The sequence below is a fragment of the Carassius gibelio genome, chromosome B22 (genome assembly GCF_023724105.1).
Source record: "Carassius gibelio isolate Cgi1373 ecotype wild population from Czech Republic chromosome B22, carGib1.2-hapl.c, whole genome shotgun sequence".
Lineage (NCBI taxonomy): Eukaryota > Metazoa > Chordata > Actinopteri > Cypriniformes > Cyprinidae > Carassius > Carassius gibelio.
In genome coordinates, this window is record NC_068417.1 from 26,505,742 (window position 1) to 26,532,232 (window position 26,491).

General features: G+C 36.6%; 4 protein-coding genes and 1 pseudogene across 6 annotated transcripts; 4 read left to right on the top strand and 1 right to left on the bottom strand.

Annotated features, from left to right (window-relative positions):
* Positions 1-76: 76 nt before the first annotated feature.
* On the top strand, positions 77-9,269 carry LOC127987859 (mast cell protease 3-like). Its single transcript, XM_052590234.1, has 5 exons — positions 77-230; positions 376-526; positions 939-1,065; positions 8,317-8,571; positions 8,655-9,269. Exons 1-5 carry the CDS (start codon positions 176-178, stop codon positions 8,811-8,813), a joined length of 747 nt encoding a protein of 248 aa, XP_052446194.1. The 5' UTR covers positions 77-175; the 3' UTR covers positions 8,814-9,269.
* A 1,379-nt stretch (positions 9,270-10,648) lies between these two features.
* On the top strand, positions 10,649-13,075 carry LOC127987850 (trypsin-3-like). Its single transcript, XM_052590214.1, has 5 exons — positions 10,649-10,796; positions 10,902-11,049; positions 11,199-11,334; positions 11,416-11,688; positions 11,907-13,075. The coding sequence occupies exons 1-5, from the start codon at positions 10,739-10,741 to the stop codon at positions 12,057-12,059; spliced, it is 768 nt and encodes a 255-aa protein (XP_052446174.1). The 5' UTR covers positions 10,649-10,738; the 3' UTR covers positions 12,060-13,075.
* A 7-nt stretch (positions 13,076-13,082) lies between these two features.
* On the top strand, positions 13,083-14,668 carry LOC127987860 (kallikrein-7-like; annotated as a pseudogene).
* Positions 14,669-15,924: 1,256 nt separating this feature from the next.
* LOC127987862 (MICOS complex subunit MIC13) lies at positions 15,925-19,695 on the bottom strand. Of its 3 annotated transcripts, none has more exons than XM_052590239.1 (4): positions 19,644-19,695; positions 18,929-19,085; positions 18,353-18,404; positions 15,925-16,488 (listed from the first exon to the last, which is right to left on the bottom strand). In XM_052590239.1, the coding sequence occupies exons 1-4, from the start codon at positions 19,649-19,651 to the stop codon at positions 16,391-16,393; spliced, it is 315 nt and encodes a 104-aa protein (XP_052446199.1). In that variant the 5' UTR covers positions 19,652-19,695; the 3' UTR covers positions 15,925-16,390. The 3 variants fall into 3 exon arrangements, with proteins under 3 accessions (XP_052446199.1, XP_052446198.1, XP_052446197.1); XM_052590238.1 differs by having other exon boundaries at positions 19,516-19,695; XM_052590237.1 differs by having other exon boundaries at positions 19,605-19,694.
* A 435-nt stretch (positions 19,696-20,130) lies between these two features.
* Positions 20,131-26,121, top strand: hsd11b1la (hydroxysteroid (11-beta) dehydrogenase 1-like a). The gene is made up of 6 exons (XM_052590207.1): positions 20,131-20,488; positions 22,145-22,275; positions 22,355-22,558; positions 22,762-22,855; positions 22,944-23,109; positions 25,423-26,121. The coding sequence occupies exons 1-6, from the start codon at positions 20,404-20,406 to the stop codon at positions 25,634-25,636; spliced, it is 894 nt and encodes a 297-aa protein (XP_052446167.1). The 5' UTR covers positions 20,131-20,403; the 3' UTR covers positions 25,637-26,121.
* The last annotated feature ends 370 nt before the right edge of the window (positions 26,122-26,491 follow it).

Below are 26,491 nucleotides of genomic sequence, written 5' to 3' on the forward strand. Positions count from 1 at the left end.
AGACCACAAACCTAACACCTATCTTTTCCCCCTAAATGCTGCAAAAGCCACATCAAGCTGTGAAAGAAGTATGACTGGTACTGGGGGGCTAAACTAGCCCACTTTGCATTAAATACCACCATCAACACCAGTGAGATCTTCAGAAACTCCTGAGAAACCTTCCAAGTACAGCATCATGATCATCTCTGTGCTTTTGCTAGTCACCATGCTACCAAACCTGAGTGTTCCAGGTAAGAAAATGCTGATAAATGTCTTCTACATTTATCAAATATATGGTATTTTAATGTTCATTTTATGCAATGTTAGCAATATGCTCTGTATTAGTTCAAGTCTACTTCTCACTTAACCAACCTAAACAATTTTTCTCTATCTTAGAATCTGTGCAAGTGGGTATAGTGAACGGCACAGAAGCCAAACCTCATTCAAGACCCTACATGGTTTCAATTCAAAGAAATCAAAAACACATATGCGGTGGCTTCCTTGTGTCTGCGCAGTTTGTCATGACAGCTGCGCACTGCTTCAAATAGTAAGTGTTTTTTTTTTTTCGTTACAATTTTACTGCGAGGCAAAGAGAGAGCCCCATACTGCAGCACAAGGTCATCACTTGGTGCGACTTCTTTGGAAATAACACAAAGTATAATAGTACCCAAAAAAATGGGCCCACGACTCATACGGTCTCAAAAATAAAAATTATTTAGTGCCATTGATGGGTGTAAGATGAACCTTTATCATCCATGGAACATTTCCACTGCACAAAGGGTTCTTGGATTATTAAAATGGGCTTCACACTAAGAAAAAAGGCTCTTTTAAGAAGTGTTTACTGAAACTTTCTTTGTGGTATTAATAATGGCTCTTCAGTGGCATTACTTTTGGTATGTAGTTCAACAAATACTGTTTTTTTCTTAAAGCATTGTTTGTTTTCTTCTTCATCTTGTCAGCGGAGACAAGTTGACAGTTGTGGTTGGAGCTCATGATTACACCAAAGGCTCTGGTCGCATGGGTGTGAAATTCTACCACATCCACCCTGGGTATAAGGACCTGCTAAATGACATCATGCTACTTCAGGTAAATGACTCAGCTAGTTTGGCAGAGCAAACTGTAATAAAGCAATAGTGTTTTAACTATATACTAAACAAAATTTTACCTTGTTCACATTGCACGCAAATCTGATTTGATTTTAAATCTGATATTAAGGACTGACTAGTCATTTTGCAAATCATCAAATGCTTTGATTCAAACATTGTTTCCCATACTAACAAAGTGATAAAACAAGCTACCTGAAACCTGATCGTTCAGACTGAGACACACTGACAATTTGAATTTGGATTGGATTTCACAACACATTTGGATGTGACTTGGAATGGGAATGTGGAAACGTTATTGGTTTTGTCTTTTGTTATAATTACAATATTTAAGATCAGAGATGCCACAACATATGATTTTTACATCGGCAAATACATTATTGATCTTGGCCCATATTCACAAAACATTTTATCTTTACCCTAATGGTTCTCCTAAATAGCAGTTACATTTTTTAGCCAAGTGCTATGTTCCCGCTTTCTAATTAGTCTAGGGGAATTGAAGAATACGTAACAAAGTGAAACGGAAGTCCACATGGATCCTCTCATCCCAGTCCCAGCCTTAAAGGTGCTGTAGGGAACTTTTGTAAAAAAATATTTTTTACATATTTATTAAACCTGTCATTATGTCCTGACAGTAGAATATGAGACAGATAATCTGTGAAAAAAATCAAGCTTCTCTGGCTCCTCCCAGTGGTCCTATTGCCATTTGCAGAAACTCCATCGCTCCCGGTAAAAAATAACCAATCAGATTTTTGAACAGTGTTCAAAATGTAGAAAAATGTATATAATAAGCGAGTACACCATGAATCCATTTTCCAAACCGTGTTTTTGGCTTGTCCTGAATCACTAGGGAGCACCTATAATAAGTGTTTATATTTGGATTATTTTTGGTTGCTTCGGGGATACCGCAGCGGAGTAACCCAGTACCTTTGTGATTCTTTATAGACATAAACAGAGAGAAGTAGTTCCGGCTATGATGTTCTTCCGCAAGACGCAAGCAGTTCTGTTTATTAACCGCTAGGGCGTCAAAAGTTCCCTACCGCAGCTTTAAGAACACTGCAAACCACTAAAGGATCCACCATAATTTGATTTATTATATTATTTATACATGTAGGAGTAACAAGAACAAAGCAAAAAGGCTTCAGGAGGGGACATAGCCAGAATAAACAAAACAGTTGCTTACTCCATTTTACCTCTACCTTACTCTGGGAAAATAAATAAAGAGAAAATAAACTTCCTTAACTACCTAACTTTCCCAAAAACTGGAGTTAAAGGAGGAGGAAAATGATTTAACAAAACAAATGTCACCCTCCTCCCTACAAATTATAAAGTAAACAACTTGACCAAAATTGACTGAAGGACTATTAAAGCATCAGCAAGATTGAGTTGCATATAACAATCTAGGTGAGAGTCGAGAGTCAAGGTCAAGGTCCTCCGAGTGGGGGAGGGGGAGACAGCTCAAACTTTCTCCTTTCCTCTCTCCTCCAAGTTGTACTATCTTACTGGATTTTATAGCTGGGCTGCGTTCAGCCCCGACAAAACGTTGCACAACGTTTTTTAAACAGAAACGGTGATGCGTTGAACAAACTGTTCTGATGACGCAATCGTTGCAACTATGGCAGCTGAGAAGGCTATTCTTTTTGACTTAGGATGTATTGTTGATACATTTTATGTAATGTATTCTAAAGAGGAAATAATAAAACAAATGTGATGTAAAAAAAAAAAAAAAAAAAAAAAAAAGCGATTCTTTGTGAAGAATTTTCGGAGCCATCTATTTAGCCTCACATACTGACTTTATTTGTAGTTCATACGGTTTTAATACCCTGTATTTTCTTTCTCATTTTTTAGGAAAATCACTTAATTACCATTGTTTATTTCTATACCAAATGTCATACACTTGCAATGAAGCTAAAAATATAAACAACTACATCATGTTGATATCCTATATTTTGACAATAAAACTTACGACAAACATGTCTTCTACTATCCTCAGTTGTTGCGTATACCGAGCTGCAACAAACACATTTGTACATTATTTTTCTTGAAGTCATTGTGCGAGTTCACTTTAATACCGCGTGCTTTATATACATGTTGCTGCTGGTTGGACTGCAGTTCTGACACACCCAACCAAACAAGAGAAAACGCATCTCAAACCCTGTTGCACACCGGTGCACGCCGTTTCCAGGAAACATGACGTTCATCCCGGAAATCGTAGCAAAACGTTGCGCACCGTTTTGAACTTGAACATGCCCCTGGTTTCCTCTCTGGAGGAGCCAGTGAATGAGTTGGTTGGTGATCAGCCAACGAGTATCAGGTGCCAGTAATCAGCTCCTATTAGAACAGCAGCACAGGAGAGAAAAGATGACTGAGAACACACAAAAACTTTTGACTGACCCCAAGAACAGTACAACCTATGTCACAGGATGTAATGCCAAGACGCCTTAAAACCTATTCACAAAGCTGCTGAAACCAACTTTTACTAAGGAATAGACAGAAGTCTTAAGCTAAGAGTAAGGTCGGGGTTAACAATGTTGCTATGGATGATGTCAGCATACTTACTAACTATGCACACAAGTGATTGGCTGATAGTCTCTGTCAGAGATTTATTCATAGAAATATTGCAGAGTATGACTTTAGGCTTGTTCGACTTCATGCAGTTTTGCGCAAACCGATCGTCGGCTGACTTGAAGCAGTGCATGCCGGTTAGAAATTTTGTCCGACTTGATACAGCGCTGACGCCACGTGACTGTGACGTGTGCCATCAAAGTACCGCGAGAGCGATTCGAGAGTAGCCTGAGAACTCAGCCAGCGCAGCTTCTGAAGAGCGGCTGCACAGATTCTGATGACGACACAACTGATCCACGATTGGCTGGATTCACTGATGACATCGATGACGTGCGTTTCAAGTTTATTGCGAGTCGGCTTCAGTTTCAGAAATTCTCATATGGACTTTTAAAACAGTTCAATACGTTTTTATGTCGTCTTCATCTTATAAATCATATTTATTAAATATTGTTGTACTGTATTTACTTTATTGTTAATATAAAGTTTGTGTATGTTTATTTTGCATGACTTTCTTTTTTATACAGACCTTTTACAGTATTCAGCAGCATAACCTATTCAAATGAGCATTTTTAAGAACTAAAATGTTAATCTTAAAAGCATACAATCTAATGTGGTCATAAATGTATGCTCCTATACAAATGATAGGCTACATAATACATTATGTTCCTCCATTTGTTTGGTTTCTTCATATTCACCAGTTTATTTTGCTGTGTTTATACTTCACCTGCATGTGGTTAGCAAACTGCTAACAACTTGCTGTAACTTCAACTTAACAACATTCAAGACCCTTCCAAAACACCACTTATACACACATTAAACGCGATCAAGTAAGCAATCGCCACGTGATCTGCCATGACTGACGTAATTGCAGCAAACTACGGGAGCCACAACGTGTCCGGCTTCATATCTCCGTTTTCAGCTCCTCCCCACCTGCACGCGGCTACTCTCGCCGATCGGTTGCATCCAGCCGCAGCCGATGTCGAACACACCTATTATGTTGCCTTACTCAGATGAAGGTTTTACAATAAAAATAACTGCCACACTCAAAAAAATGTTTTTAAAATGCAGGCTAAGTGTCACTATTTAAATAAGTAGGCTATAGTGTCAGCCCCTTTATATGTACGCTTCTCATAAACAATTAGTCAATATGCATTAGGGCTACCCTTGACCAAATATTTTTCTGGTCGACTAGAAATTATTAGTTTTAAGCATTCACGTTTTAATTTACTGTAATGTCGTAATGTATTGTTACACTAGTGCTTTCTGTTCTTGGTTTAAGAGATGAAGTCTGCGACAGTGACTCGTCTCTGCAGTATGCGCCTGTATGCATTCTTCATACGGATAACATAATGTGAGAATATTTGTTTTCTGTTTGAATCTGTTTCACTCTCTATAGATGTATTTGTCATGTCTGTAATAAAGCAAGCATCCACAGAGTTTTGAAGTGACACGCTCAATCCACAGAGTCCAAGACGATAGAAAGTGCATCATGTTTGCTTTATTTTACAAAAGCACATTATTCTTTTTCTATTCTGAGTGCACATGAATAAACGTAGAGTATTTACAGATACAAAACATGCATTAATCTTATCGTCCAAAAATGACGAAGTATTTTAATAGCAAATGATCACAGAGGCGCCTCCATCCGTCACGCAGTAGCCCAAGCGTGCTGTTCAGCTTCCACATGCCGCACAAACATGCTCACTTATTTCTAGGTTAACATTAGATTGAGCTGCCATGTAAAGTTGCTACATACATATCTCAGATGATAAGCCATATTTGAGGTCGATGAATGTTAGGTGAGCATATGGATGTCCTGCCCAATGCACTATATTTTCACATAGACCACCTGTTAATGATTTTTCATACAATTTTGCATATGAACAGCCTTTTAATAAGCAGAAAAATCATGGCTGATAGTAAGACATGCAAACATAAAAGAAAACCAAATTGGATACTAGAACTCATATTAAAGGGGGGGTGAAATGCTCGTTTTCACTCAATATCCTGTTAATCTTGAGTACCTATAGAGTAGTACTGCATCCTTCATAACTCCAAAAAGTCTTTATTTTTATTATATTTATAAGAGAAAGATAGTCTGTACCGATTTTTCCCGGAAAAACACGAGCGCCTAGAGGCGTGACGTGTGGGCGGAGCTAAAGAATCACGAGCGCCAGTAGGCTTTTGAGTTGAGAGCATGTGGAAGCTGTGACACAGATCCAGAGGCTGAAATTTAACAAGAGCAGCATCAGCAAAGGCGGTATGCTATGTGGTATGTACTGAAATTGTATATATTTGCTTAGCGGTTTTGGAAAATGACTAAGTTCCTCTTCATGTCGTCTTTTTTTTTTTTTTTTTTTAAGCTGTACATGTGGAAAGTGCAGTTTGATGACAACATCGCATGTTGTTTACCTGATGTGCTTACGCGCTGATAGCTAAGTTAACAACACAGAGATATTTGAAGCAGTTTTACTCACCGCATGAGGTTCCAAAACAAAATCGTGACCCTTTTCCGTTGGGACTGCATTATCCTTAAGAAATAAACGATGTGCAATCCGAAATGCAGGGAACAAACAAAAACACTTGCACAACTCCGTTGATGCTCTGTAAAAATAAACTCCATCCACTGGTCCCTTAATGTGGTTTCTCTTTTGGTAATCTGTGCAGGGTTGACTTCTTTTGTGACTTTTCGCGACGCTCTCGCTCTGATCAGGCTGTGCTCAGCCTCTCAGTGCTCTGCTATACGGGAGTGCGCGCTCTTCCGGCAGAAGAGCGCGCACTTAGGACCCATATAAGGAAATTCCGCTCCATCTAACGTCACACAGAGCCATACTCAAAAAAAACTTTACGAAACTTGTGACAAACCGGAAGAGTTTTTTTTGGAACAAAAATACTCCTTCAAACGTACAACTTAATTTTTGAAACTTTGTCCATGTTTAGCATGGGAATCCAACTCTTTAGCAGTGTAAAAATATATATATATATTTATTCTGCAGTAGATTGTTGGCAGCAAACATTTTAGGATTTGGTCTTAATGACTTAGGACTCCTCTTCACTACTCTCAATGTTTCACAGATTTGGGAAAATTTTAGCGCTAAAAAGCTTTGTGAAATACTCTTAGAATAAAAATTTTGCAGTCCTAAATTTAGGACTGACACGTCCACTATTTTTAAGATTTTCTCCTAAATCGGCAAGTTAGCAGCTACTTTTAGCCATGTTGGGTACATAAAGACCAATGATATGTATATCATTATATCGTCTTAAAGACCAGTTTTTTACGTTTTTGGTATTAACATTTTTTTTTTTACGTAACTCGGAGAACAAACAAGATCACACAGCACGTGGAACAACGATGGCAGCCCCTACAAATAATACTGCCTACGGATGCAGTGTTTATGCAAGTGGTACACGTTGAAAAAACGATTTTAGGTCAATGTAACGTTGCAATAAAATAAATAATCTAGTTACAATTCCCTGTGCTCAGAGTTTGGTGTAACTTGCCTGGAACGGTACAGTCGGAACGGAAGTCGTTAGCCGTGGTATGAAATAGTTATGACGAGCTCAAAAACCTGCCTGGAACGCAGCATCAGAACTATAGCGACTGACTGGGATGAGGAAGAGGTAGCAAGAGCCAACATGTATGATGGCCCACAGCCATGTAAATTTCGAACCAGCCAGACGTGAGACGGCAAATGAGGAATTGCCAAGAACTGGTGTACGTCAAAGCTTATTAAATGCATGGTCCGAGGAGAGCGAGTGGAGAGTTGAAGTGTCCTGGTGAGTTGCTATAATTTAGCATCACAGCAATGAGCACTGGAGTTAGTCTACGAGCAGCAGTGCACAATAACGGCACATATGTTTTTTACTGTCATTGAATAGCACCAAGTGAAAAATCAATGTTTTCTTTATATCTAGTGGCAGTGATCATGACGTTAGTTCAGATAAGTACCGGTAACCTTTGTCATAGTGTTGTAGAACTATCTATCTGTCTGTCTATCTATCTATTTATCTAGTCTATCTATCTATCTATATCTATATCTATATCTATATGTATATATATATATATATATATATATATATATATATATATATATATATATATATATATATATGTATGTATGTATGTATGTATGTATGTATTTATCTATAATCTGCGCTATCTGAATACTCTTGTCTCTCTAGTCACTCTCAATGCTCTCAAGGCGGGCTTTGGTCAATTCTCTCCCCAACGTGACGTGATGCAATGCATTGTGGGGGAAAGGAGACCACTCTAAGATATTACCTACTTTTTCGTATTATATTACGTTTTGTGATACCCAACAACATAAAATACAATGGATAACAGTTTCAATGTTTATTACCAACAAGAAAATTGCACAAATTCGTTAAAAAATTAACCCTGCAACATGGCCTTTAAGATGTTTTGTGAATACGGACCCTGATCCTATATGCTGTAAACTGAACAATATTTACAATACTTAATTGCCATTCATAATTTTGTACTGTTGTGTTTCATGTTTCAATTCTTTTAAAGCATACATGTAACAATTGCAAAAATACTAACATACCTACCTAAGTAAACAGAATGCAAATACAAAAAAGTTGGTCGTGCAATTTGTATACATTTTTTGAAAATTATCTGCATTAATGGTTGAATTACTTGGTGTAGCTATATGGAGAAGTTGAAAAGAGCAAGAAAGTGAAGTTGATCTCCATACCAAAGAAAGATAAGGACATCAAGGCCAAGGTCAAATGCAGTGTTGCAGGATGGGGGAAAAAAAACAACAACAGTGATGTATCAAGTGCTAAGCTTATGGAGGTGGACGTCACCATCATTGACAACAAAGTATGTCAGGAGAAGTGGGGAAAAGATTACTCCACCTCACGTATGGTGTGTGCAGGTGGTCGTGGAGGATTTTGCAAGGTACAAATAATATTCTGGATTAATCACAAATAGTTTGACAGTTACATTTTATTCACGCCCTGCACTTTCATGACTTTTCTCAGGGGGATTCTGGAGGACCTTTGGTGTGCAATAATGTCGCAGTCGGTGTGGTTTCATTCTATGAGAAAAACAACTGTGACTCACCTAATCTTCCAAATGTCTACACCAAGATTTCCAAATATCTAAAATGGATAAATGCTGTTCTTGAAGGTGTGAAGTAAGAACTTGATGAATAAACTTCAAGTCTGCTTATGTGTGTGAATATTTCGAGCTCATTTCATAATTGAGTTAATTGAATAAAACTTGACTGATGTGACAAGCTCCAAAAGTTTTTCTGTGGATAGATTGGTGTCAACTGTTCTCAGCAGGCCTAGTTTCCTGTGGGGGTCGAGCTCATTGCATGTGATCAGACAGTCTGTGAGAAAGTCTAGTTTGCAGACACGTCTAAAAAAAGAAATTCTGATACCTATGCAAGGTCATCACAGACTCAACACACATTAAAATAATAATAATAATAAATTCAAGTTGCGAGCTAACAGTCCTAAGTGAATTTGCATAAAATAATAAGTGTATATTCACACAGGTTTCTCAAAACACTCTCCTCATATGCCACTTCCTCATGATGAAACCACTGTTGTGCTAAGCTTGTCAGGGTTTTCAAGCAAGCTAGCAATGTTTTGACAGAGCCAAAGTGTTTGTACCTATCAGGAAAATCCACCTAAAATGCACTATTTATAGAATTGAATGGAAAATTCACCACAAAATAAATGTCATCATTTACTGACCCTCATGACTTTATTTTTTCTATGGAAAATGTCTATACAATGGACAATGTCAATGGGGGCCAGTGTTGATTTTGGAATGCATTCACTTTTATTGTATGGAAAAACACAGTTTCAGTATTTCGAAGTATGTGTTCCACAGAAGAAATAAAATATTACAGGTTTGGAAAGACATGATGATGAGAAAATTATGACAATTTAAATTTTTAGGTGAATTAACAGGAATCATCATTTTTTCATAATACTTTTCACACTTTATGTTTAATTAAAGGGGTCATATCATTTCTCTTTGGAGTGTTACAAGCTCTTGGTGCACAAAGAAGATCTATAAAGTTGCAAAGACTAAAGTCCAGAGATAGACTTAAATCCAGAGATAGACTTAAATCCAGAGATATTCTTTATCAAAGTTAAGGGGTCAACTACGCCCCCTCCTAAAATGGCTCATTCTAACACACCCCCACATGTCTACCTCTCTATTTGGGAAGATTTGCATAACGCTGCCCAAATGTTCACACAAAGAAAGAAGGCGTAACTTTGATTCTCACTGTAGTATTTGTACTTTGGCCATCCAAAAGAGGACACAATTAGAAATCAGTGGGTAAGTTGTATTTACAACTTTTTTTTCGGAACAGTTCAACCCAAATATTCAGATGTGTGCAGGACAATTTTTTGAAGGACGAGGACTGTTTCCTGAGAGAGTAGCCTACAATGCCGGTGTCGGTTTCTATAAAGTGAGGCAATTCCAACTTTGCAAGAACAAACTGGTGCTTTTCACTCACAGTAGGTAAGTTTTTTATATTTAAAGGATTTGCCACTGATGATTCAAACACAAGTTTTAAGCAGTGTAGGGTAGCGCTTGTGTAGGGTAACTGTATATAGTAGTCATTATAATCAGTAATTACGTCCACACTGGATGCAGCAAATGCCTCGTTTGTAATGAGTTTTATTGGTTTTGTCTCATCGTGCTAGGAGACGGCATCACAGTATGGTAAGGGGTGTAACATTTCCGTAACACACTTGAGCTATTTGGCTTATCACAATGCACTAGATAGCTGACCAATCAGAGCACACCTTGCTTTTTCCGAACGATGAGCTTTATAAAAATCGACACGTTTCAGAAAGGTGGGGCACAGAGGAGAGACAATAATGTACAGTATGTGGAAAATAATGTTTTTTGAACCTTAAGCCGCATAAAACCATTGCATTACACCAAATACACAAAATAATGTTCTTTTTAGCAACGTCATATGACCCTTTTAACAGAAGAAACATACAGGAAATGCTGTGGTTTGCTGTGTTAAGGGAGGCTTGCCCTTTTACACTGAGTAGTTAGAAAGTTAGTGACACATTTTCATTGTTCCACAATGACAGGCTTCACTGCGATTCTTTTTGCTACAGCTGTGACTACACTGCACATCACAGGTAGCTTCTTTCATTAGTAATTCTTAATCCTCAAACATCACACTTGTGCCATTATAGGGACTATTATTTGAGTTTATAGTTATCTCTGTCTTGTTTTTTCAATAGTTGTGGCTGGAGATGACATAATCAATGGGAAAAAAGCTTTAAAAAATTCCTTGCAATACATGGTCTCAGTGCAGGAAAATAAAAAACATATATGTGGAGGATTTCTGATATATCCTCAATATGTGCTCACAGCTGCACACTGTGCAAGGTAAGTTATTCATTTTTGGAGCCATGTTTAACACTAAATTAAATATCTATGCTCTTGGAAAAAAAAAAACTTTGAAATGAGTAAGTTATGATTTTTGATTTAATTAATTAGAATGTTAGTTTGACTCCCTCCGATTTATTGTATTCCAGTGAAGAGATGACAGTCGTTGTTGGCGACCATAATATTTCTCCAAGCAAAAATCTAAAAAGATTTGATGTTGTTCGCCAATTTATACCAAAAACATTTAAAAACGTTAAGATGGGAGATGACATCATGCTTCTTAAGGTAAAGAAACGCGTATTGAGTTGTAATGAAATTTTCACAAGATGACATGCACTTTTAATAACGAAGTATTTGCATTTTCAGATTTCCAGGAAAGTAGTTTTGGGAGGAAAGGTGAAGACGGTGAAAATCCCACATCAACATTACAGTGTTAAAAGCAATACCCAGTGCTTGGTTGCTGGATGGGGTTCCACTAAACAGTGTGAATTTGTTAATGACCTTTTGGCCTTGAATGTAACAACTGTTGACATCCGAGACTGTAAGGAAGCATGGAAGAAATACAAAGAAAACATCACACGACTTCCACCAAACGTCATCTGTGCTGGAGGATATAAACAGAACAGTGGAGTGTGCTTGGTAAGAATATACAAGAGACAGGCAGGTTTTCACAATGTCTTAAGTGTATAAACTATAAGGTTTTGAGACAATTAAGAATAATAAAAAGTGTGACAACTAGCCACAGCCTCATCTTCATATACACATAAATGTATTGTAATATTTTTTTGTTGTTGTTTTGGACTAGGGATGGTTCAATGCTCTTCTATTAAACATCTTCTTCACATATTTTCTTGTAGGGCGATTCTGGAGGCCCGTTGGTGTGCAATTCAGAGGCAGTGGGCATTGTTTCCTTCAACATAAAGGAGTGTAAATATCCTGATGTACCGAATATCTACACTGAAGTTTGGAAACATGCACGTTGGATCAAAGCAATGATGAAGAAAAAATAACCGTAAGATTTTTGTGTCCACAGCACTTGCAAATTATGCTTAATCATACAATACTGACCAAATCAAAAAGTTTTGCTGATGACTTAATTGTCTCTGTATTTCCACAATTTCCACCTCTATGCATGAAGATTGTTGTTTATGAGAAAAAATGTCTCAAAATGTCCATGCTTTCGTGTACATAATGGGTTACATTAATAACACATTTAAATATAGACCTAGTAAATCAGGGATGGATACATCAGATGCCTGTGACTGAATTTTGGTTTGATACACACATTTGAAATGACATTTTCCATCAGAAGGGTACAAAATGAGTACATTTTCTTCCAGCAAAATGTGGGTAAAAGCAGGAGTTTAACATTCAAAATGGGTTGCTTGTGCATTATTTATTTTTATTATTTTTTTGATGATACTAAAATTTTAAACTCAAATTTTTGTGTTTTTATTTTCTAAGAATAAAAAATACATAAATGGGCCATTCTACAGAATTGGTTCAAAGTCAGAGTTGGAAACGTCTTTAAAAAAAGTTTTGGGAAGGCTGCCCACCTCCCAATTGAAAATACCCAAATAAGCTTAATATATATAAAATCATAATTTATTTAGATTTTAAATATGATTTGGGGTTTCAGTGGATAATAGAGGGATCTTTTCAAATGCTTTCTAAATGTGTTTTTCGGTCATGGGACAGCAGTTTGGACCAATTCTGTAGAATGGCCCATACAACAACAGGGTCATGGTAAGAGCCTGAGTGTTGCAACTGAAAACTTCAAAGAAGGTCAAGACCACAAAGTGGCAGACCAAAAGTTACCATATAAAGCAGTGATAAAGACATAGGTGTTTAAAAGCAATGTTTCATTCTAGGTGATATTTAGTAAACATATCCTATAGTTTACCAAAAAAAAAAAATGATTTGTCCAAATCTGGGACTCCCTATGCATGATGTGTGCTGCATCTATCTGTGAAAAAAAAAAATATTCTAGAAAAATTTTACTATACAACTGAAATTAAGCCATTACAAAAAAACATGTTTGACCAAACCAAGAGAGGAATCAAATAATTCCATCATGAATAGTCAAGAGCAATGCAGCCAAAGAAATGAATCTTCACCAGAAAGACATCAGTTTTACTAAGATATGGTGGAGAAGATCTTGTATTCAAGAAAAGTGAGATGTATTTGCAGCAAAATTGCAAATTCTGCATTTTGCATCATCATTGACTTTCAGGATGTGTCTTGTGGTAGAGACCTCCGTGGTGGTCTTACCAGCAGCATCTCATCAAAATGAAAGCAGCATACAGCCTGTTGCTTTCAGTAGCTTTGATGAGCTTGCGTTTCACTTGTAAGCAAACTAATGCTTTACTGATTACAAAACTGAAATGTTTTCTGTTAGCTCAAACATGAATATTTGCTTGATTAGGAACATTTGGAGCTGATATCATCATGGCAAAAAAGGCCAAAAAGAACATGGCATCAGTGCAGACTGATGGAAAACACAGATGAGGAGGATTCCTGATCCACCTGAGCTACGTGCTCACGGCCGCACACTGCCATAAAAGGAAAGCCTTTAGTTAACCTGGAATATGTTTGGTGTTCAACGAAATGGTTTAATAATATGCAATTATGTTATGAATAAAGTGACAACATGACTGTTATCCTGGGCACCAACAACTTCAGTCCGAAAGGAGCCAATCTGAAAAGATATACAGTGCAAAATCCTTCAAAGACACCAAAACTAGGAACGTTATCATACTTCTGAACGTACAAAATTCATAAATTAAACATGTTATAAAATCTAACAATATTTAGTTTATCATTAAATATTAATTTATAAATAAATACTTGCATACATTTAAATTTTAATAAATAATTTTAATAAACATATCTTCAATGGTAATTGCAAAAATCACTTTTCTTAAGTGAAATATTAGCTGTCCAATAAGCTGAAAAATGGCAAAGGTGTGAAAACCATCACATTCTCGCACAAGGACAAACCACTGAAGCCAAAAACAAAGTGCAAGGTTGCAGAATGGCGTCCAACTGAACATGAAAATAAGGTGAACGATCTTCTGGAGACAGACGTGTTGACCATCAACTCCTCCATCTGCCAGACCATGTGGAAAAAAGTGGGAGTAATACTCCCCAACAATGTCCTGTGTGCTGGGGGTTTCGAGACCAAAAGTGGCGCTTGCCAGGTACGTCTTAATCCATATTTTGAAGACTATTCATAATTCCTTTGAGCTCAATAAAAATGAGTCCGTTAATTGATCTCAAACGCATTGTTATTTCAGGGTTATTCGGGTGGACAGCTGGTGTGCAGTGGGACAGCAGTGGGGATTGTCTCTTTCAACCGGTCACAAAACTGTGACTACCCAAACATTCCCAATGTTTACACTGAAATTTCTAAATACAAAGAGTGGATCAAGAAAATGATCAGCTGCTACGGACAACAAAAACTCAATAAACAATGACTTTGCATTTTTCCTTTCTAAAGCGCCACTTCAGAAAGAGCGAAACTAGTTAGGGGGGCTGTTTGATTCTCAACCACTGCTAAAGTTCACCACTTCCTAAGTTACACAACTGTCTAGTTCACCAGAAATAGATGCAAAACTGCAAAAATAAAACGGAGCAATTCCGATAGGGTCCTCGCACTGCAGTGCTCGGGCCCTAATAAAACGTTTGAAAAGACACTTGCATGCCTTCAAAAAATAATAAATCCTGGAGACACAAGCAATTGATTTGTCAAGGTGAATAAAAATCTTTATAGCAAAGAACTCCATTCATTGAAGGACATTAAGTCTCAGTTTTATTTAAAGATTTTTATTAGTCACAAAAATTTTGTTGCATGAAGCAAACAAGGTTGAAGAAAATTTTAAAAAGAGAGAGAAGGAATTGCTCCAGAAAGAACATTTGCCATCACATGAGTCACTCAACAACAGAAGTTCTCATTAGGGGGGATGCTTTTCTATTGTGATCGTTTGTGATCTTTTATGTCCTATAAACATGTCATGTTTATTTCTGTATGTAAATACATCCGCGCAGCTCTCTCGGAGTTGAAAACGGACATGCAAAGTTTATTTTGGGCTGCGTTTAACTCGACATACAAGAAAATGTGTCAAAATGCCCGACTTGGCTAATATTCTAGTCAACACAAGTAGGTTACATCTTGGTGAATGTAAATAGCTGGGAGAAACTAAGCTGTGTGTCAGTATATAATTATAGGTGTGTGCATTAGTTCCGAAAGTGATACTAGCCTAATAAACCTGCTGTTGTCCCGATAATGTAAAAAAAAAGAAAAATCACTCATTGTGATTTAGAAGCTTTTATAGAAATTATTGTAGTCCTTAATAAGCTTGACGACACTTTACTTTTATTAGTTGTGCTAGTAGAGACTACTGTTTGTACTTCTCTCAGTAACTTGCAAAACTCTCTTTAAAATCAGCATTGAAAACAATCGTGATAAGATCGTAGATTAAGATATGAGATTTTCGTCTTATCGCCCACACCTGGTTCTTGTCATTCGCTGCATTTCCTCAGTTTACCGGACGTAGGCCACAATGCACTAAACCCACAAACCCCTAATGTTTCCACCCACATACACGTTCTTTAATCAACGTGCTCTGGTAAGAACGACGCGTACAGAAACTTTCAAAATGAGTCAAGAGGTGCAGAAAAGAGCTGGGGTCCTTCTCAACATGAATGCAGCATTACTGTGTGGTAAAGCTGAGAGGTGTTACTAAGTAATGCTGTCACATGGTTAGAACTTCTATAGAGTCCAAGCTAAACTTCAATGGACTTGTAAGCAACCAGCTATTACAAAATTAGTAATTGTAAGCAAACGGAGTCATGCAGAATAACTACAATCCCTCAAAATATTTGACATTGTTTATTTTACATTAAACAGAGCAACATGGAATTATAAACTATACAAAACTCAGTTGCAGTCCTTTAGTGCCTATACAAACGGGTGCATTTCAGATGATTCAAGGGGAAAATCACCTTGAATCATCTAAACCAGAACAGAACACTCCCAGGATGAGATTTCTTAAATAAATAAGAGACTTGAATAACAATACACATATAGATAACACTTATATTATGATCTTCAAATTATTTTTGACTCCTCTCAAAGCTTTACAACTGTTACCAAAGGGGAAAAAAACTGAATAAACAATACCATTATTATATTCATATTTTTAATCATTCTACTTGTTGTTCCTCAAAACTTAACGGAATTTAGTCTGTGACATATATGCACATATTCTTGAAGTGAGTAAGTCTCATCCACTGAAATGTTTCAAATAGCAACTTTTACTCGTTTTAAAGTTGTAAATGCTCATTTTGTGAGGTCTTTAACGTACTGGAGGCCTTGTTTGGTGTAGTCACTAGCTGTGGACGGGGCGACTGATAGGGCATGGAAAGACTTCTGGACCCCTGAGTGAAAAAATTAAGTTATCATAAGGATACATTGGCAGCCTCTGAACTTGGTCAATACTAATTATATTACATCATAATCAATAATTATATACAGGCACTGGACTAAATATAAATCCATCAGTCATCACTCCCGAAATTAATTCAATGGGTCATCTTGTTAATGCTATAAATTAATTACAGCAATAAAAGAAAATGTCATCATGAACAAGAAAATGAACAACATCACATTAAACCACAGAAATTCCAAAATGATTTTTCCCTTACATTCAACTTCCAGAAGTGCATTCATCTTCGCCATGCTAGATTCTTTTAGTTGACTAGTGCTATGTGTTATATTAACAAGAACATAAATGGCATTAATAAAGACACTTAAACTGACAAGCGATGCAATATCACATTTAGAATCAAATGCAATTTATCCACTGAACGTGATATAGTACAGCTTGTCAGTGATCCACGGCTCTGTGTATTAAATGTCGCTCCATCTAAAAGCCTGTGATGGAGATTTACTGGTACTATTAATCACAGAATCAGCTTTACTGAAGAGATGTGCATGACAATCACATGCGATTAATCGTGCAGCCCTTGTTTGTTGATCACAAAGTACAAATTAGAGGAGTAGAGCCTCCTTTCCACTGTCTCCAACAAACGACAAGCAACAGACCGGAAGTTATTCATTTCCAATGGAAAGTAGTGCGGGAGCTGCGTGGACTTCCGATCATATGCATATGTGGAAATTTCGGATCTGATTTGAGCTTCGGATGCATTGAAAAATTTTAACTTCTGCGGCTAGACCATATGCGACCGCCCGACCGGATGTGATGTATTCTAATAAAAACAACTCAAACCTATCGGTGCGAGGTCAGAATTACCAATATTTTCTTCACTTCAACATTATTATTTTAACACTATTTCTGTGAAATGATGCTTTAGAATGATTATGGCAGAAATAATTATTTTATAATTATTAAATCATTATTTACCTTGATTAGCCCATAAAACAGTACCGTATTTTCCGCACTATAAGGCACACCGGATTATAGAAACATATAATTTTAGATCTGTTTTCATATATAGGGCGCACTGGATTATAAAGCGCATAGAATAGAAGATACTGCAGTCAAACGTTTGACTGGGTTTGTTTTATGCAGCCACTAGATGGAGCTGTGATAAACGGAATGTCAACATTTTGACAGATTATAAGGCACACTGTCGTTTTTTGAGAAAATTAAAGGCTTTTAAGTGCACCTTATAGTGCGGAAAATATGGTACTGTTTTTATTTTGGGTGGTCATCTGATTTGTGACGATGCATTCATATATATCCAAACATTAATTAAAATTATACATTTTACCATAGTGAATATGCAGAAGTAACGGTTGCTGCATGACAGGTTTGAAAGTTCTGCGTGATTGCCACTAGAAATGCGACAATCGTGTCCGAATGTCATGTGCAGTGGAAAGGCAGCTTAAGACTAAGATGCAGAGTGTATTCAAATAGTGTATCCATTATTGTCTAGAGTGTGTGGAATGGTGCGCTGTGATTGGCTGTTACTGTTTACAGAGCGTGGAATGGTGCGTTGTGATTAGATGAGCGGATATATAGGATTCTTCAAAAAAGGGAGACTGGCACTATTCGCGGTTTGGAAAAAAAGGGAGAAAACATGACCTAATAACTCTGCATATATCGCATTTTGCATAAAATTAAAAAATAACTTTTCAATATCGACCAGAAACAATACTGATTTGGGCGGAAACCGGTTTGGTTTTCACACACACACACGCACACACATATATATATATATATTATGTTTACATTATGATTATATACTAACATCTTTCACCAAATACATTATTATTTACCTGAGTTCCATGCATCCAGTGGTGAGAACTCAATTTTGGGCGTGGCAGGAAGCTAAAATATTCCACAAAAACAAAACTAAAACATTCAAATAAAGCGACTTAAAACAACACAGAATAATACCACACAGACAGCACCATAAGAAGTATCTGGTCAGTATTACACATCAGTTATAAAAATAGTCATATACTACCATTCTACAGTATGAGGTCAGTAAAAGTTTCTTTAATGTTTTAAAAGCTTATGCTCACCAAGGCTGCATTTATTTAAAAGCAAATAAAGTAAAACAAAATTATTGTTAAATATTATTACAATTTAAATGTTTTCTATTGGAATATATTCTAAAATGTAATTTATTCCTGCAATGCAAAGCTGCATTTTCAGTATCCGGTCTTCAATGTATTCTAGTGTATTCTTATACCTGCTGTCACACCTTTGTAAATAAATATCAGGTAAGTTCACATTGATGACTTCAGTGCTTATATTATATCTTACTTTAAATCCCCTTACACCGCATCAAAAGTCAAAGGCTCTACTTTCGGTTTCATTAATAAACTCGGTTTCAGAACTTCTCATACCTGGAAGCCGAAATACTTCATCCACTCCTCCACAGCAGGTGGGAAGGCATCTTTAGCTCGTCCCAAGGCGACAGATCCCTCTTTACCATTTCCAAGAAGCCCTGAATCATAGGCAACATAAAGGGCGCCACCTGCAAGGGTAAGTTTTGTTGCAAACCTGAAGCAAACATCAACACAAATTCAGTCATTCGAAGTCAAAAACCACAGTGAGATAAACAGTAGAGATGTTTGCCATCTAACGTTACATTAGTTATTATGAAAAGAATAAAATAAAATAATATATATATATATATATATATATATAAAGTATAGTAACGTTTTAGTTTAACTGAAATTCAAAACAAAAAGCCAGTATTTCATGTCATATTGCTTTCACTGCTTATCTTCTTGCTAATAAATAGCAGAGTAACTCTTCTTAACCTATTTAAACACATTCTTATTTAATGTATTACTAATACATATATTTAAAACTATATAAAATATAATAATGCACAAAATATATCAATCAGCATAACTCTCAAGCCCAAACTGACACTTGCATGCTAACTGCTAATTAGCTGCATACACAACAACGCAATAATACTAACTTGACTACAGGCAAAATTTTGGCAGCCATGGTCCTAAAAGTTAAGCTATGCTAAATAGCACAAAACGGTGAACTAAAACCCTGCTTTACAGGATATGTTGCTTTATCTTGACAGCGAACTTCACTGACAAGGGCATTTGCTCCAGCACTATGCTCCAGCAGCACGAACTGCTAGCATTGAAGTTCGTTTTGAATGCAGACTTTCACTATCCGCACGTTCGACAAAATAAGCGTCGCGTAAATACATTAAAAAAAGATAAATGCGGTATAAGTAAGTTAATTTGAAAAAAAAAAAAGTAAATAAACGATTTTAAAGCAGACCAGTTACTTTAATAGACTTGTGGTGTTATTTATTTGATGAATGTGCCGCCACAACAACTCGCTGAACTTAATGTCAGCTGCTTTGTTTTAGTATTATTATTAATTGTTTATCATTCAAATATTAATTAAATGTGATATTGGGATTAAAAGTTAACAGGATAACATTACTTCAATTAACTTCAACGCCAAAAAAAAATTCATACTCGTTAGTTTAACCATGTAGTATAGCCTAACCTGACTTTTGGGTTTTATTTCCGTCATTTTGTTCTGCATTTTAGAAACACACACGCACACAAATTAAAACATACGCTGGATTAAAAATAAACATTTAAATAATAACTATAACGGTTGTTAATATCCCGGTTATAAAACATACAGTGTGCATTTATTGCTCACAAAATTATTTGCACCACATAAATCGTATTGAACTTTGTTACGACTCCGCCTTTTATGCTTTTGACACACATATGATCCGGCTCTGCTGGTTCGGTTATAGCACTGATTTTCGACAGTTGATCGGTTCAGCTGCATACTTCTGTCCATTTTAATCTTCCACAGCTCTCCTCAAATGAATCTTTATGCCAAGTTGTTGCTGGGCAGCATATGCGTTGCTTTCATTGCGCTTCGATGGAGTGCTCCGTCATTTAATAAGGGTGAGCTGAATTACCTTTCTGTTCGTCTACGTGTAATAAAATGTATTAATCGTATAACCTGTCATACCACATAAGTCATGTGCAAGACCCGTGATTAGTCAAACCAGGATTTAGGAAGAATAGTTGTTTTCTTCCTTTCTTCTGGCAAGATTTGTGGTTGACCTAATACTCTTAAGGCTGTTCTCTGTTGTGTAATTATTTTGAAATGGGACATTATTCCCTCTTTAAATTATTTTAATATATTCAGCAAAACCCAGGTATCATACGGTTTTATTCCACAAAATAAGAAATATTTTATTTATTTTTCCCAGAAATTATCAAATATAGCCTGCATTCAAATTCAGCATAAACACTGTGTAGGAAAATACAATACAAACCAATATTAACTAGCAATAAAGTACATAACTAAGTACTAACAAGTCATGCCATTTATTGTTATCTTTTTGTGTCACTTTGAGATATTATAATCAGCTGTGTTGTGCAAGGCAAGATAACAATTGTGTGAATAAATAGATATGCATTATGCCATTTTGCTAGCTAACTATTGTTTTTAATGTTGTGTTTTGCACCATCGTAGTGAATACACGAGTGTGTTTAAGAAAGAAACATGACCTGGTCTCTGTTAAACTGGGAATTCGTAACAGTTTTAATATAGAATTGATAATCTCCCATTTAGATAATTGAAAACTGATTTTCTGCTTTGAGAATGAGATAATAATTGATGTCCAACATTTGATGGTCATCAACTTGAACTTGCATGATGATTATGAAAGTGTCCCACAGATCACCACATATTTTCTCATGTATAAATATTGAGGGATTTTGCCACAAACCCCACCAAGAATCAGTCATGGCTTTAATTTACATGGCCACAATGACATGTATACAGTAAAGGATGTGTGACAAGCAAAGGAACATCTCTGTCCTGCAGCAGATGCACTGCCTTATTTTACCCTCAAACTAATCAGTTTTACCACAGAGCGTTTGTTGGAGTACAGAGAGGCTATTGGAGAAGTTTAATATAACTTGCTACCCACAATCGACGTGACTAATGGGGAAAAGGCCATACATAAAATCTTTCAACAAACTGATAAACCTAGAAAGCTGGATTTGTCATTTGACTTTTATGGACATTAAATACACCATTATGGCATTATGAGGCGTTTCTATGCAATGACTGTTATTTTTCTATTTATACTCTCGCCTAACCATGCCATCAGATTGCCGGTTGAAGTTCTGAACTCCATAGCAGATTTCATCGGCCAAGAAATCAACCAAAAGGCTGTCTAAGCGACAATTTAAAGCTATGTTGGTTATGTTTTGCATTCTGTTTAGTGGCATGAAAATCTAAAGTCGATTCTAAAGACACAGACATCTCTCTGAATCCCTGTAGAATTCAATCAATCAAATGACATCTTTGAAACTCCCAAACCATTTAGCATTTTGTGTGCCTCATGCATTAGACATTTACCCAACAGTTGGTGGGCATGCAAACAGCATCAGTTCTATTGACTTTTGATGCATTGGTCGTGTTAAGGTCTGTTTCTATTTTATTTCTATTGTTTTTCTACATGAACGTGCTAGACAGACATGTTTGAAAAACACTCTGGGAGAATGGCTCCATTGTCAACATCATATGAACTATGTCTTTTTTAGAGTCCTTGAAGGGTGCCAGGGTGCTGGTGACTGGTGCCAGTACTGGCATCGGCGAGCAGTTGGCGTACCACTATGCCCGTTTAGGAGCCCAACTCGTTATCACGGCGAGGAGAGAAAATGTCCTAAAACAAGTCAGTTGGGTTTTCATCTTTCATTCATCATTTACACGATTCACGGAAATTTCTGATTGCTTCGTTCATCTCAACTCAGGTTGTGAGTAAGTGCTTGGAAATAGGGGCTCAACGGGCCTTGTTCATCCCTGCGGACATGGCGAGCGCCTCCGATGCTGAAAGCGTGGTGCAGTATGCCATCGAACAGCTTGGGGGTCTGGATTACCTGGTTCTGAACCACATCGGGCCCAGTCCGTACAGAATGTGGGATGGAGACGTGGAGCACACACGATGGCTGCTAGAGGTGTAGAATCACAATGAAAACAATTTGTATCGACAACAGTGACTTTGTTAGTTCCCCCAAAAATGAATGTGTACCAAAAAGGACATACTGTAAAAGCAATGTAGTTCTCAAATCTCATTCACACTTCATTATTTTAATATTTGGGTTACATTTGATGCCATACAACTAAAACATGTGATTGATTTGTCATTCAATTCTTATAGGTGAATTTTCTTAGTTATGCACAGATGACTCAGAAAGCTTTGCCTACTCTTGAAAAGAGTAAAGGATCAATAGTTGTTGTTTCTTCCCTGCTAGGTGATGAAAATATTACACTTTTCTCACAATTGTCACTGGTTTAACAAACAAAAAGATGTTTGGAATAACGGCCAACTCTTTTCTGCAGGAAAATTATGCGGCCCCTTTGCTTTGCCGTATGCCGCAACAAAGTTTGCACTCAACGGTTTCTTTGGAGGCCTGCAGCATGAGCTAGCTATGCAAAAAAGCAATGTGTCCATAACCATCTGCACACTCGGCCTGATTGACACAGATAGCGCCATGGAGAAAATCAAGTAAGAACATGCTAACATCAAGATCTTTGGTTTTCTATGCTAATAAATGCAATGCAAATTTACAGTTAATTAAAACTGGACTCGAAAAACTTTTAGACAAGTAATTTTTAGAAACTTATAATATATATATATACCTCTAGTGCAGTGTTAATTTCGTTGACTAAATATTTTCGTCATTATTTTCGTCACGAATATATTTTTGCCGACGAAAACGAAACGAAAACTAAAATAGAAGGCACTGATGGAGACTAAAACTATGACTAAATTGATTGACATTATCGTCAACGAATAAAGGACGAGACGAAAATAGACTGTGACGAAAATCAAATCAGCAGACGGGAGAGATGCGAGGAATGAGCAAAAGAACCGGCAAAACAGAACAGACTGCATGAGAGAAGAGAACCAATCAGAGCCTGACTTATTGAGACGTGAAGCGAAGGTTTTCAGTTTTTATGAGCTCCCGGGAAGACGGCATTCGAAGAGGTGATAGGGACTTTAAGCAACAGCCTCTGGTGGAACGGCAACGCCATTCTGGCGTTGTATTGCGCCTGCGCGAATTTAACTGCTACTTTGTGACGTTCTAATTTAACGGTCTACTACGGGAGAACAGCTGATTTGCCGGAGTCGCTACAACGTGAGAGGTTAGGTAAATAAATGTTATGTTTTTAGACTTATTTACATCATACAATATTAAAAACTCCTCTTCTGACAAAAGATTGTCATTTAACGCCAAAAGCAATCCTTCTCTTACTTTTTTAAATTATATATTTTTTTGGATCTCAATAAATGAATTAATGCTGCGTTGCGCTGTTCTGTTTTACCGTTGCTTAGTGACTTTTACCTTCTTGGCTACAGCGGTGTGACGGCAAACTTCCGGTCGCTGTAGCCGTTCCATTTGCAGCTGTTGCTTAAAGTCCCTACTGTCTAAAAGAGCGACAAAATGTCCACAGCTCACTTCACGTTTGACGACGAACAAAACAAAACAAAGTGTAAAGCACGCAGAGCGCTCATTCGTGGCAAGAACACAACCAATTTGAAAAGACATTTACAGACGAGCCACCCGGACATTTTCTCAAATGTAATTTCACAACGATGTTCTTTTGTTTATTGAGCTAAGCAAAATTGGAATAGTGCAGTGCGTAGATGTTGTAGCATTAAATATTACGAACTGAAAAGTACTGTAAAATAGCCCCTTCTTCAAATTAGATGCGAGCACAATACTAATACGTAATATCATGATAAATACATTTGATTAATACTAATGTTTAGTATATTTTATAATGTTCTACTTGTTGACAATATCACAAATATTTCTATATTAGTCATGTGAAACATGAATGTTCACATCCTATCATTATACATACAAATCTAGCAATATTGTAGTATTTAAAACATACAATATTGCTAGACAAATGAATACCTTATAAAATCTTGTTACTTTTTTTATCTACCCAACTTATTAAATATTTACTTTAAATGTATGCACTTATTGTTCAGCTCAGCTGTAAGCTTTAAGGTCCTGGACCTAACGTTATTTTTCTTTTATTGATGGTCAATTGGCAGCTAGTTATTGTTTACATTATCATGACAGTGTTTGTTGCTGCATAAAAGCTTTTGAATCAAAATAAAGACACAGTTGTGTTGAAATAAAGTTGAATTTGTGTTTTATATATTTTGGTTAAGTTTGTTTCCTATACCAGCTGTAAAAAATTGTCTAGTAAATCTGTTATTGATTTTAGTCTTATTTTAGTCGACTAAAATACCAAGCAATTTTAGTCGACTAAAATACCAAGCAATTTTAGTCGACTAAAATACCAAGCAATTTTAGTCGACTAAAATAAGACTAAAATTAAAACAAATCAGATGACTAAAACTTGACTAAAACTAAAAAGAATTATAGTCAAAAGACTAAGACTAAAACTAAATTAAAATTTCGTGTCAAAATTAACACTGCTCTAGTGTAGGACAAAACACCATTAAAAGGAATCAAACAACAGATAACAAAGCGGCAAAAATCTTAATGTATCCAGGCCAGTAGATGGCAGTATACTGTCCAAAAATATAAAACAAAAAAGACAAAAGTGAAAAGGAACAAAAAAAGTTCAAATTTAACAATTTAACAATGTTTAAAATGGTAGGGTTTCAATTTTGCCTAGTGGTGCTAGCTCAGTACTACTTACTAACAAACAAATTGGCAAACAAAGTCTAATTTGTGGTAATATTTAACACTTATGCAACTCAAACAGTATCAGACATTACCTTGAGTTGCTGATAAAAGGCTCATTCTTCATATCTCTTATGTGTTTAATGCAGAGGTTACATCAATATGACTGCCTACCCTGCACAAGAGGCTGCCTGGAACATTATCGAAGCTGGAGCGTCTCGACAATCTGAGACCTTTTACCCTTGGTACACCTTCTACGCCTGTCTCTTCAGAGACTGGTTCCCCTACTTTAGGGATCAAGCGATTCAAAATTCCTACACATATAATCCGCAAGTTGATAAGGACCCAGTTACTGGAAGCTGACAGATTCATCGAAATCTATGTGTGGAGCAGAGCATTAGCCATTAGCGCATGTGCTTTGACACACACCAAGCCAATGGTGCTCATGAGGGTGATCAGTTCTTCTCCCTGTTGTTAAAGATAAAAAATAAAGCTTTATGATGAAATAACATTTAACCTGCTGAGAAATATTCCATGATTGAGGTGATTTGTAGTACATTACCAAGAACATATTGCTGCTGTAAAGCTTAAAAGAGTTTAAACATTGTGTATTTCGCCTGTTCACAAACTGTATGCACATTTTGGCAGAAGCTGTTTGTAAAGTTTGTTAAAACCCATATATTTCATGTAATCAGGACTTTAAACTATGTTTGTGTGTATACTAAACTACTTAATGTAAAGCACTCTGAACTTACCTCATATTTTCTTATCAGTTACACACATTATCCATGTGTCTGAGGCGAATATCTTGTATAGACTCGACAATAAAGATGTTCCAATAAAAGCTTGCCGCCTGAGTTTTACTGCTGACAAAATGTAACATTCACAGCATACATTAGATAATGAGAAGTTTCAAAACATTTATGGTGTTTTAGACAAGGAATTGCGTCCATAAAGGCACACTCTATGAGTTTTAGTACCCGCAAATTATGCAAATGAGATAACGCGAACTCAGAATCTGCTTTGATTTACAGACTACTATCACACATTTAAATGTGTAATTACAACACTGAGTTGCGTTAAACCTCTAAAAAAAATTGATGCACCAGTGCATTTGGATGTTATAACACAATATGTCCGAAAGAGGGCAGCAGTCTCTTGACAATAGCGACCACGAACTCTTTTACTTGCACGTGTTCCCCTTTCATCGTCCCAAAA

Excerpts from the sequence above, each read along its gene's own strand:
- LOC127987862 (XM_052590237.1), bottom strand. The coding sequence starts at position 19,651 with ATGCCCTTGTCAGTGAAGTTCGCTGTCAAGATAAAGCAACATATCCT. Across the intron at positions 18,405-18,928 it reads TGAAGTATTTCGGCTTCCAG|CTTCCTGCCACGCCCAAAAT; the intron begins GTATGAGAAGTT and ends GGAATATTTTAG. Across the intron at positions 16,489-18,352 it reads ACTGGATGCATGGAACTCAG|GGGTCCAGAAGTCTTTCCAT; the intron begins GTAAATAATAAT and ends TTTTTCACTCAG.
- LOC127987859 (XM_052590234.1), top strand. The coding sequence starts at position 176 with ATGATCATCTCTGTGCTTTTGCTAGTCACCATGCTACCAAACCTGAGT. Across the intron at positions 527-938 it reads GCTGCGCACTGCTTCAAATA|CGGAGACAAGTTGACAGTTG; the intron begins GTAAGTGTTTTT and ends TCATCTTGTCAG. Across the intron at positions 1,066-8,316 it reads ATGACATCATGCTACTTCAG|CTATATGGAGAAGTTGAAAA; the intron begins GTAAATGACTCA and ends TACTTGGTGTAG.
- hsd11b1la (XM_052590207.1), top strand. The coding sequence starts at position 20,404 with ATGAATCTTTATGCCAAGTTGTTGCTGGGCAGCATATGCGTTGCTTTC. Across the intron at positions 22,276-22,354 it reads GAGAAAATGTCCTAAAACAA|GTTGTGAGTAAGTGCTTGGA; the intron begins GTCAGTTGGGTT and ends ATCTCAACTCAG. Across the intron at positions 22,856-22,943 it reads TGTTGTTTCTTCCCTGCTAG|GAAAATTATGCGGCCCCTTT; the intron begins GTGATGAAAATA and ends TCTTTTCTGCAG.
- LOC127987850 (XM_052590214.1), top strand. The coding sequence starts at position 10,739 with ATGACAGGCTTCACTGCGATTCTTTTTGCTACAGCTGTGACTACACTG. Across the intron at positions 11,050-11,198 it reads ACAGCTGCACACTGTGCAAG|TGAAGAGATGACAGTCGTTG; the intron begins GTAAGTTATTCA and ends ATTGTATTCCAG. Across the intron at positions 11,335-11,415 it reads ATGACATCATGCTTCTTAAG|ATTTCCAGGAAAGTAGTTTT; the intron begins GTAAAGAAACGC and ends TTGCATTTTCAG.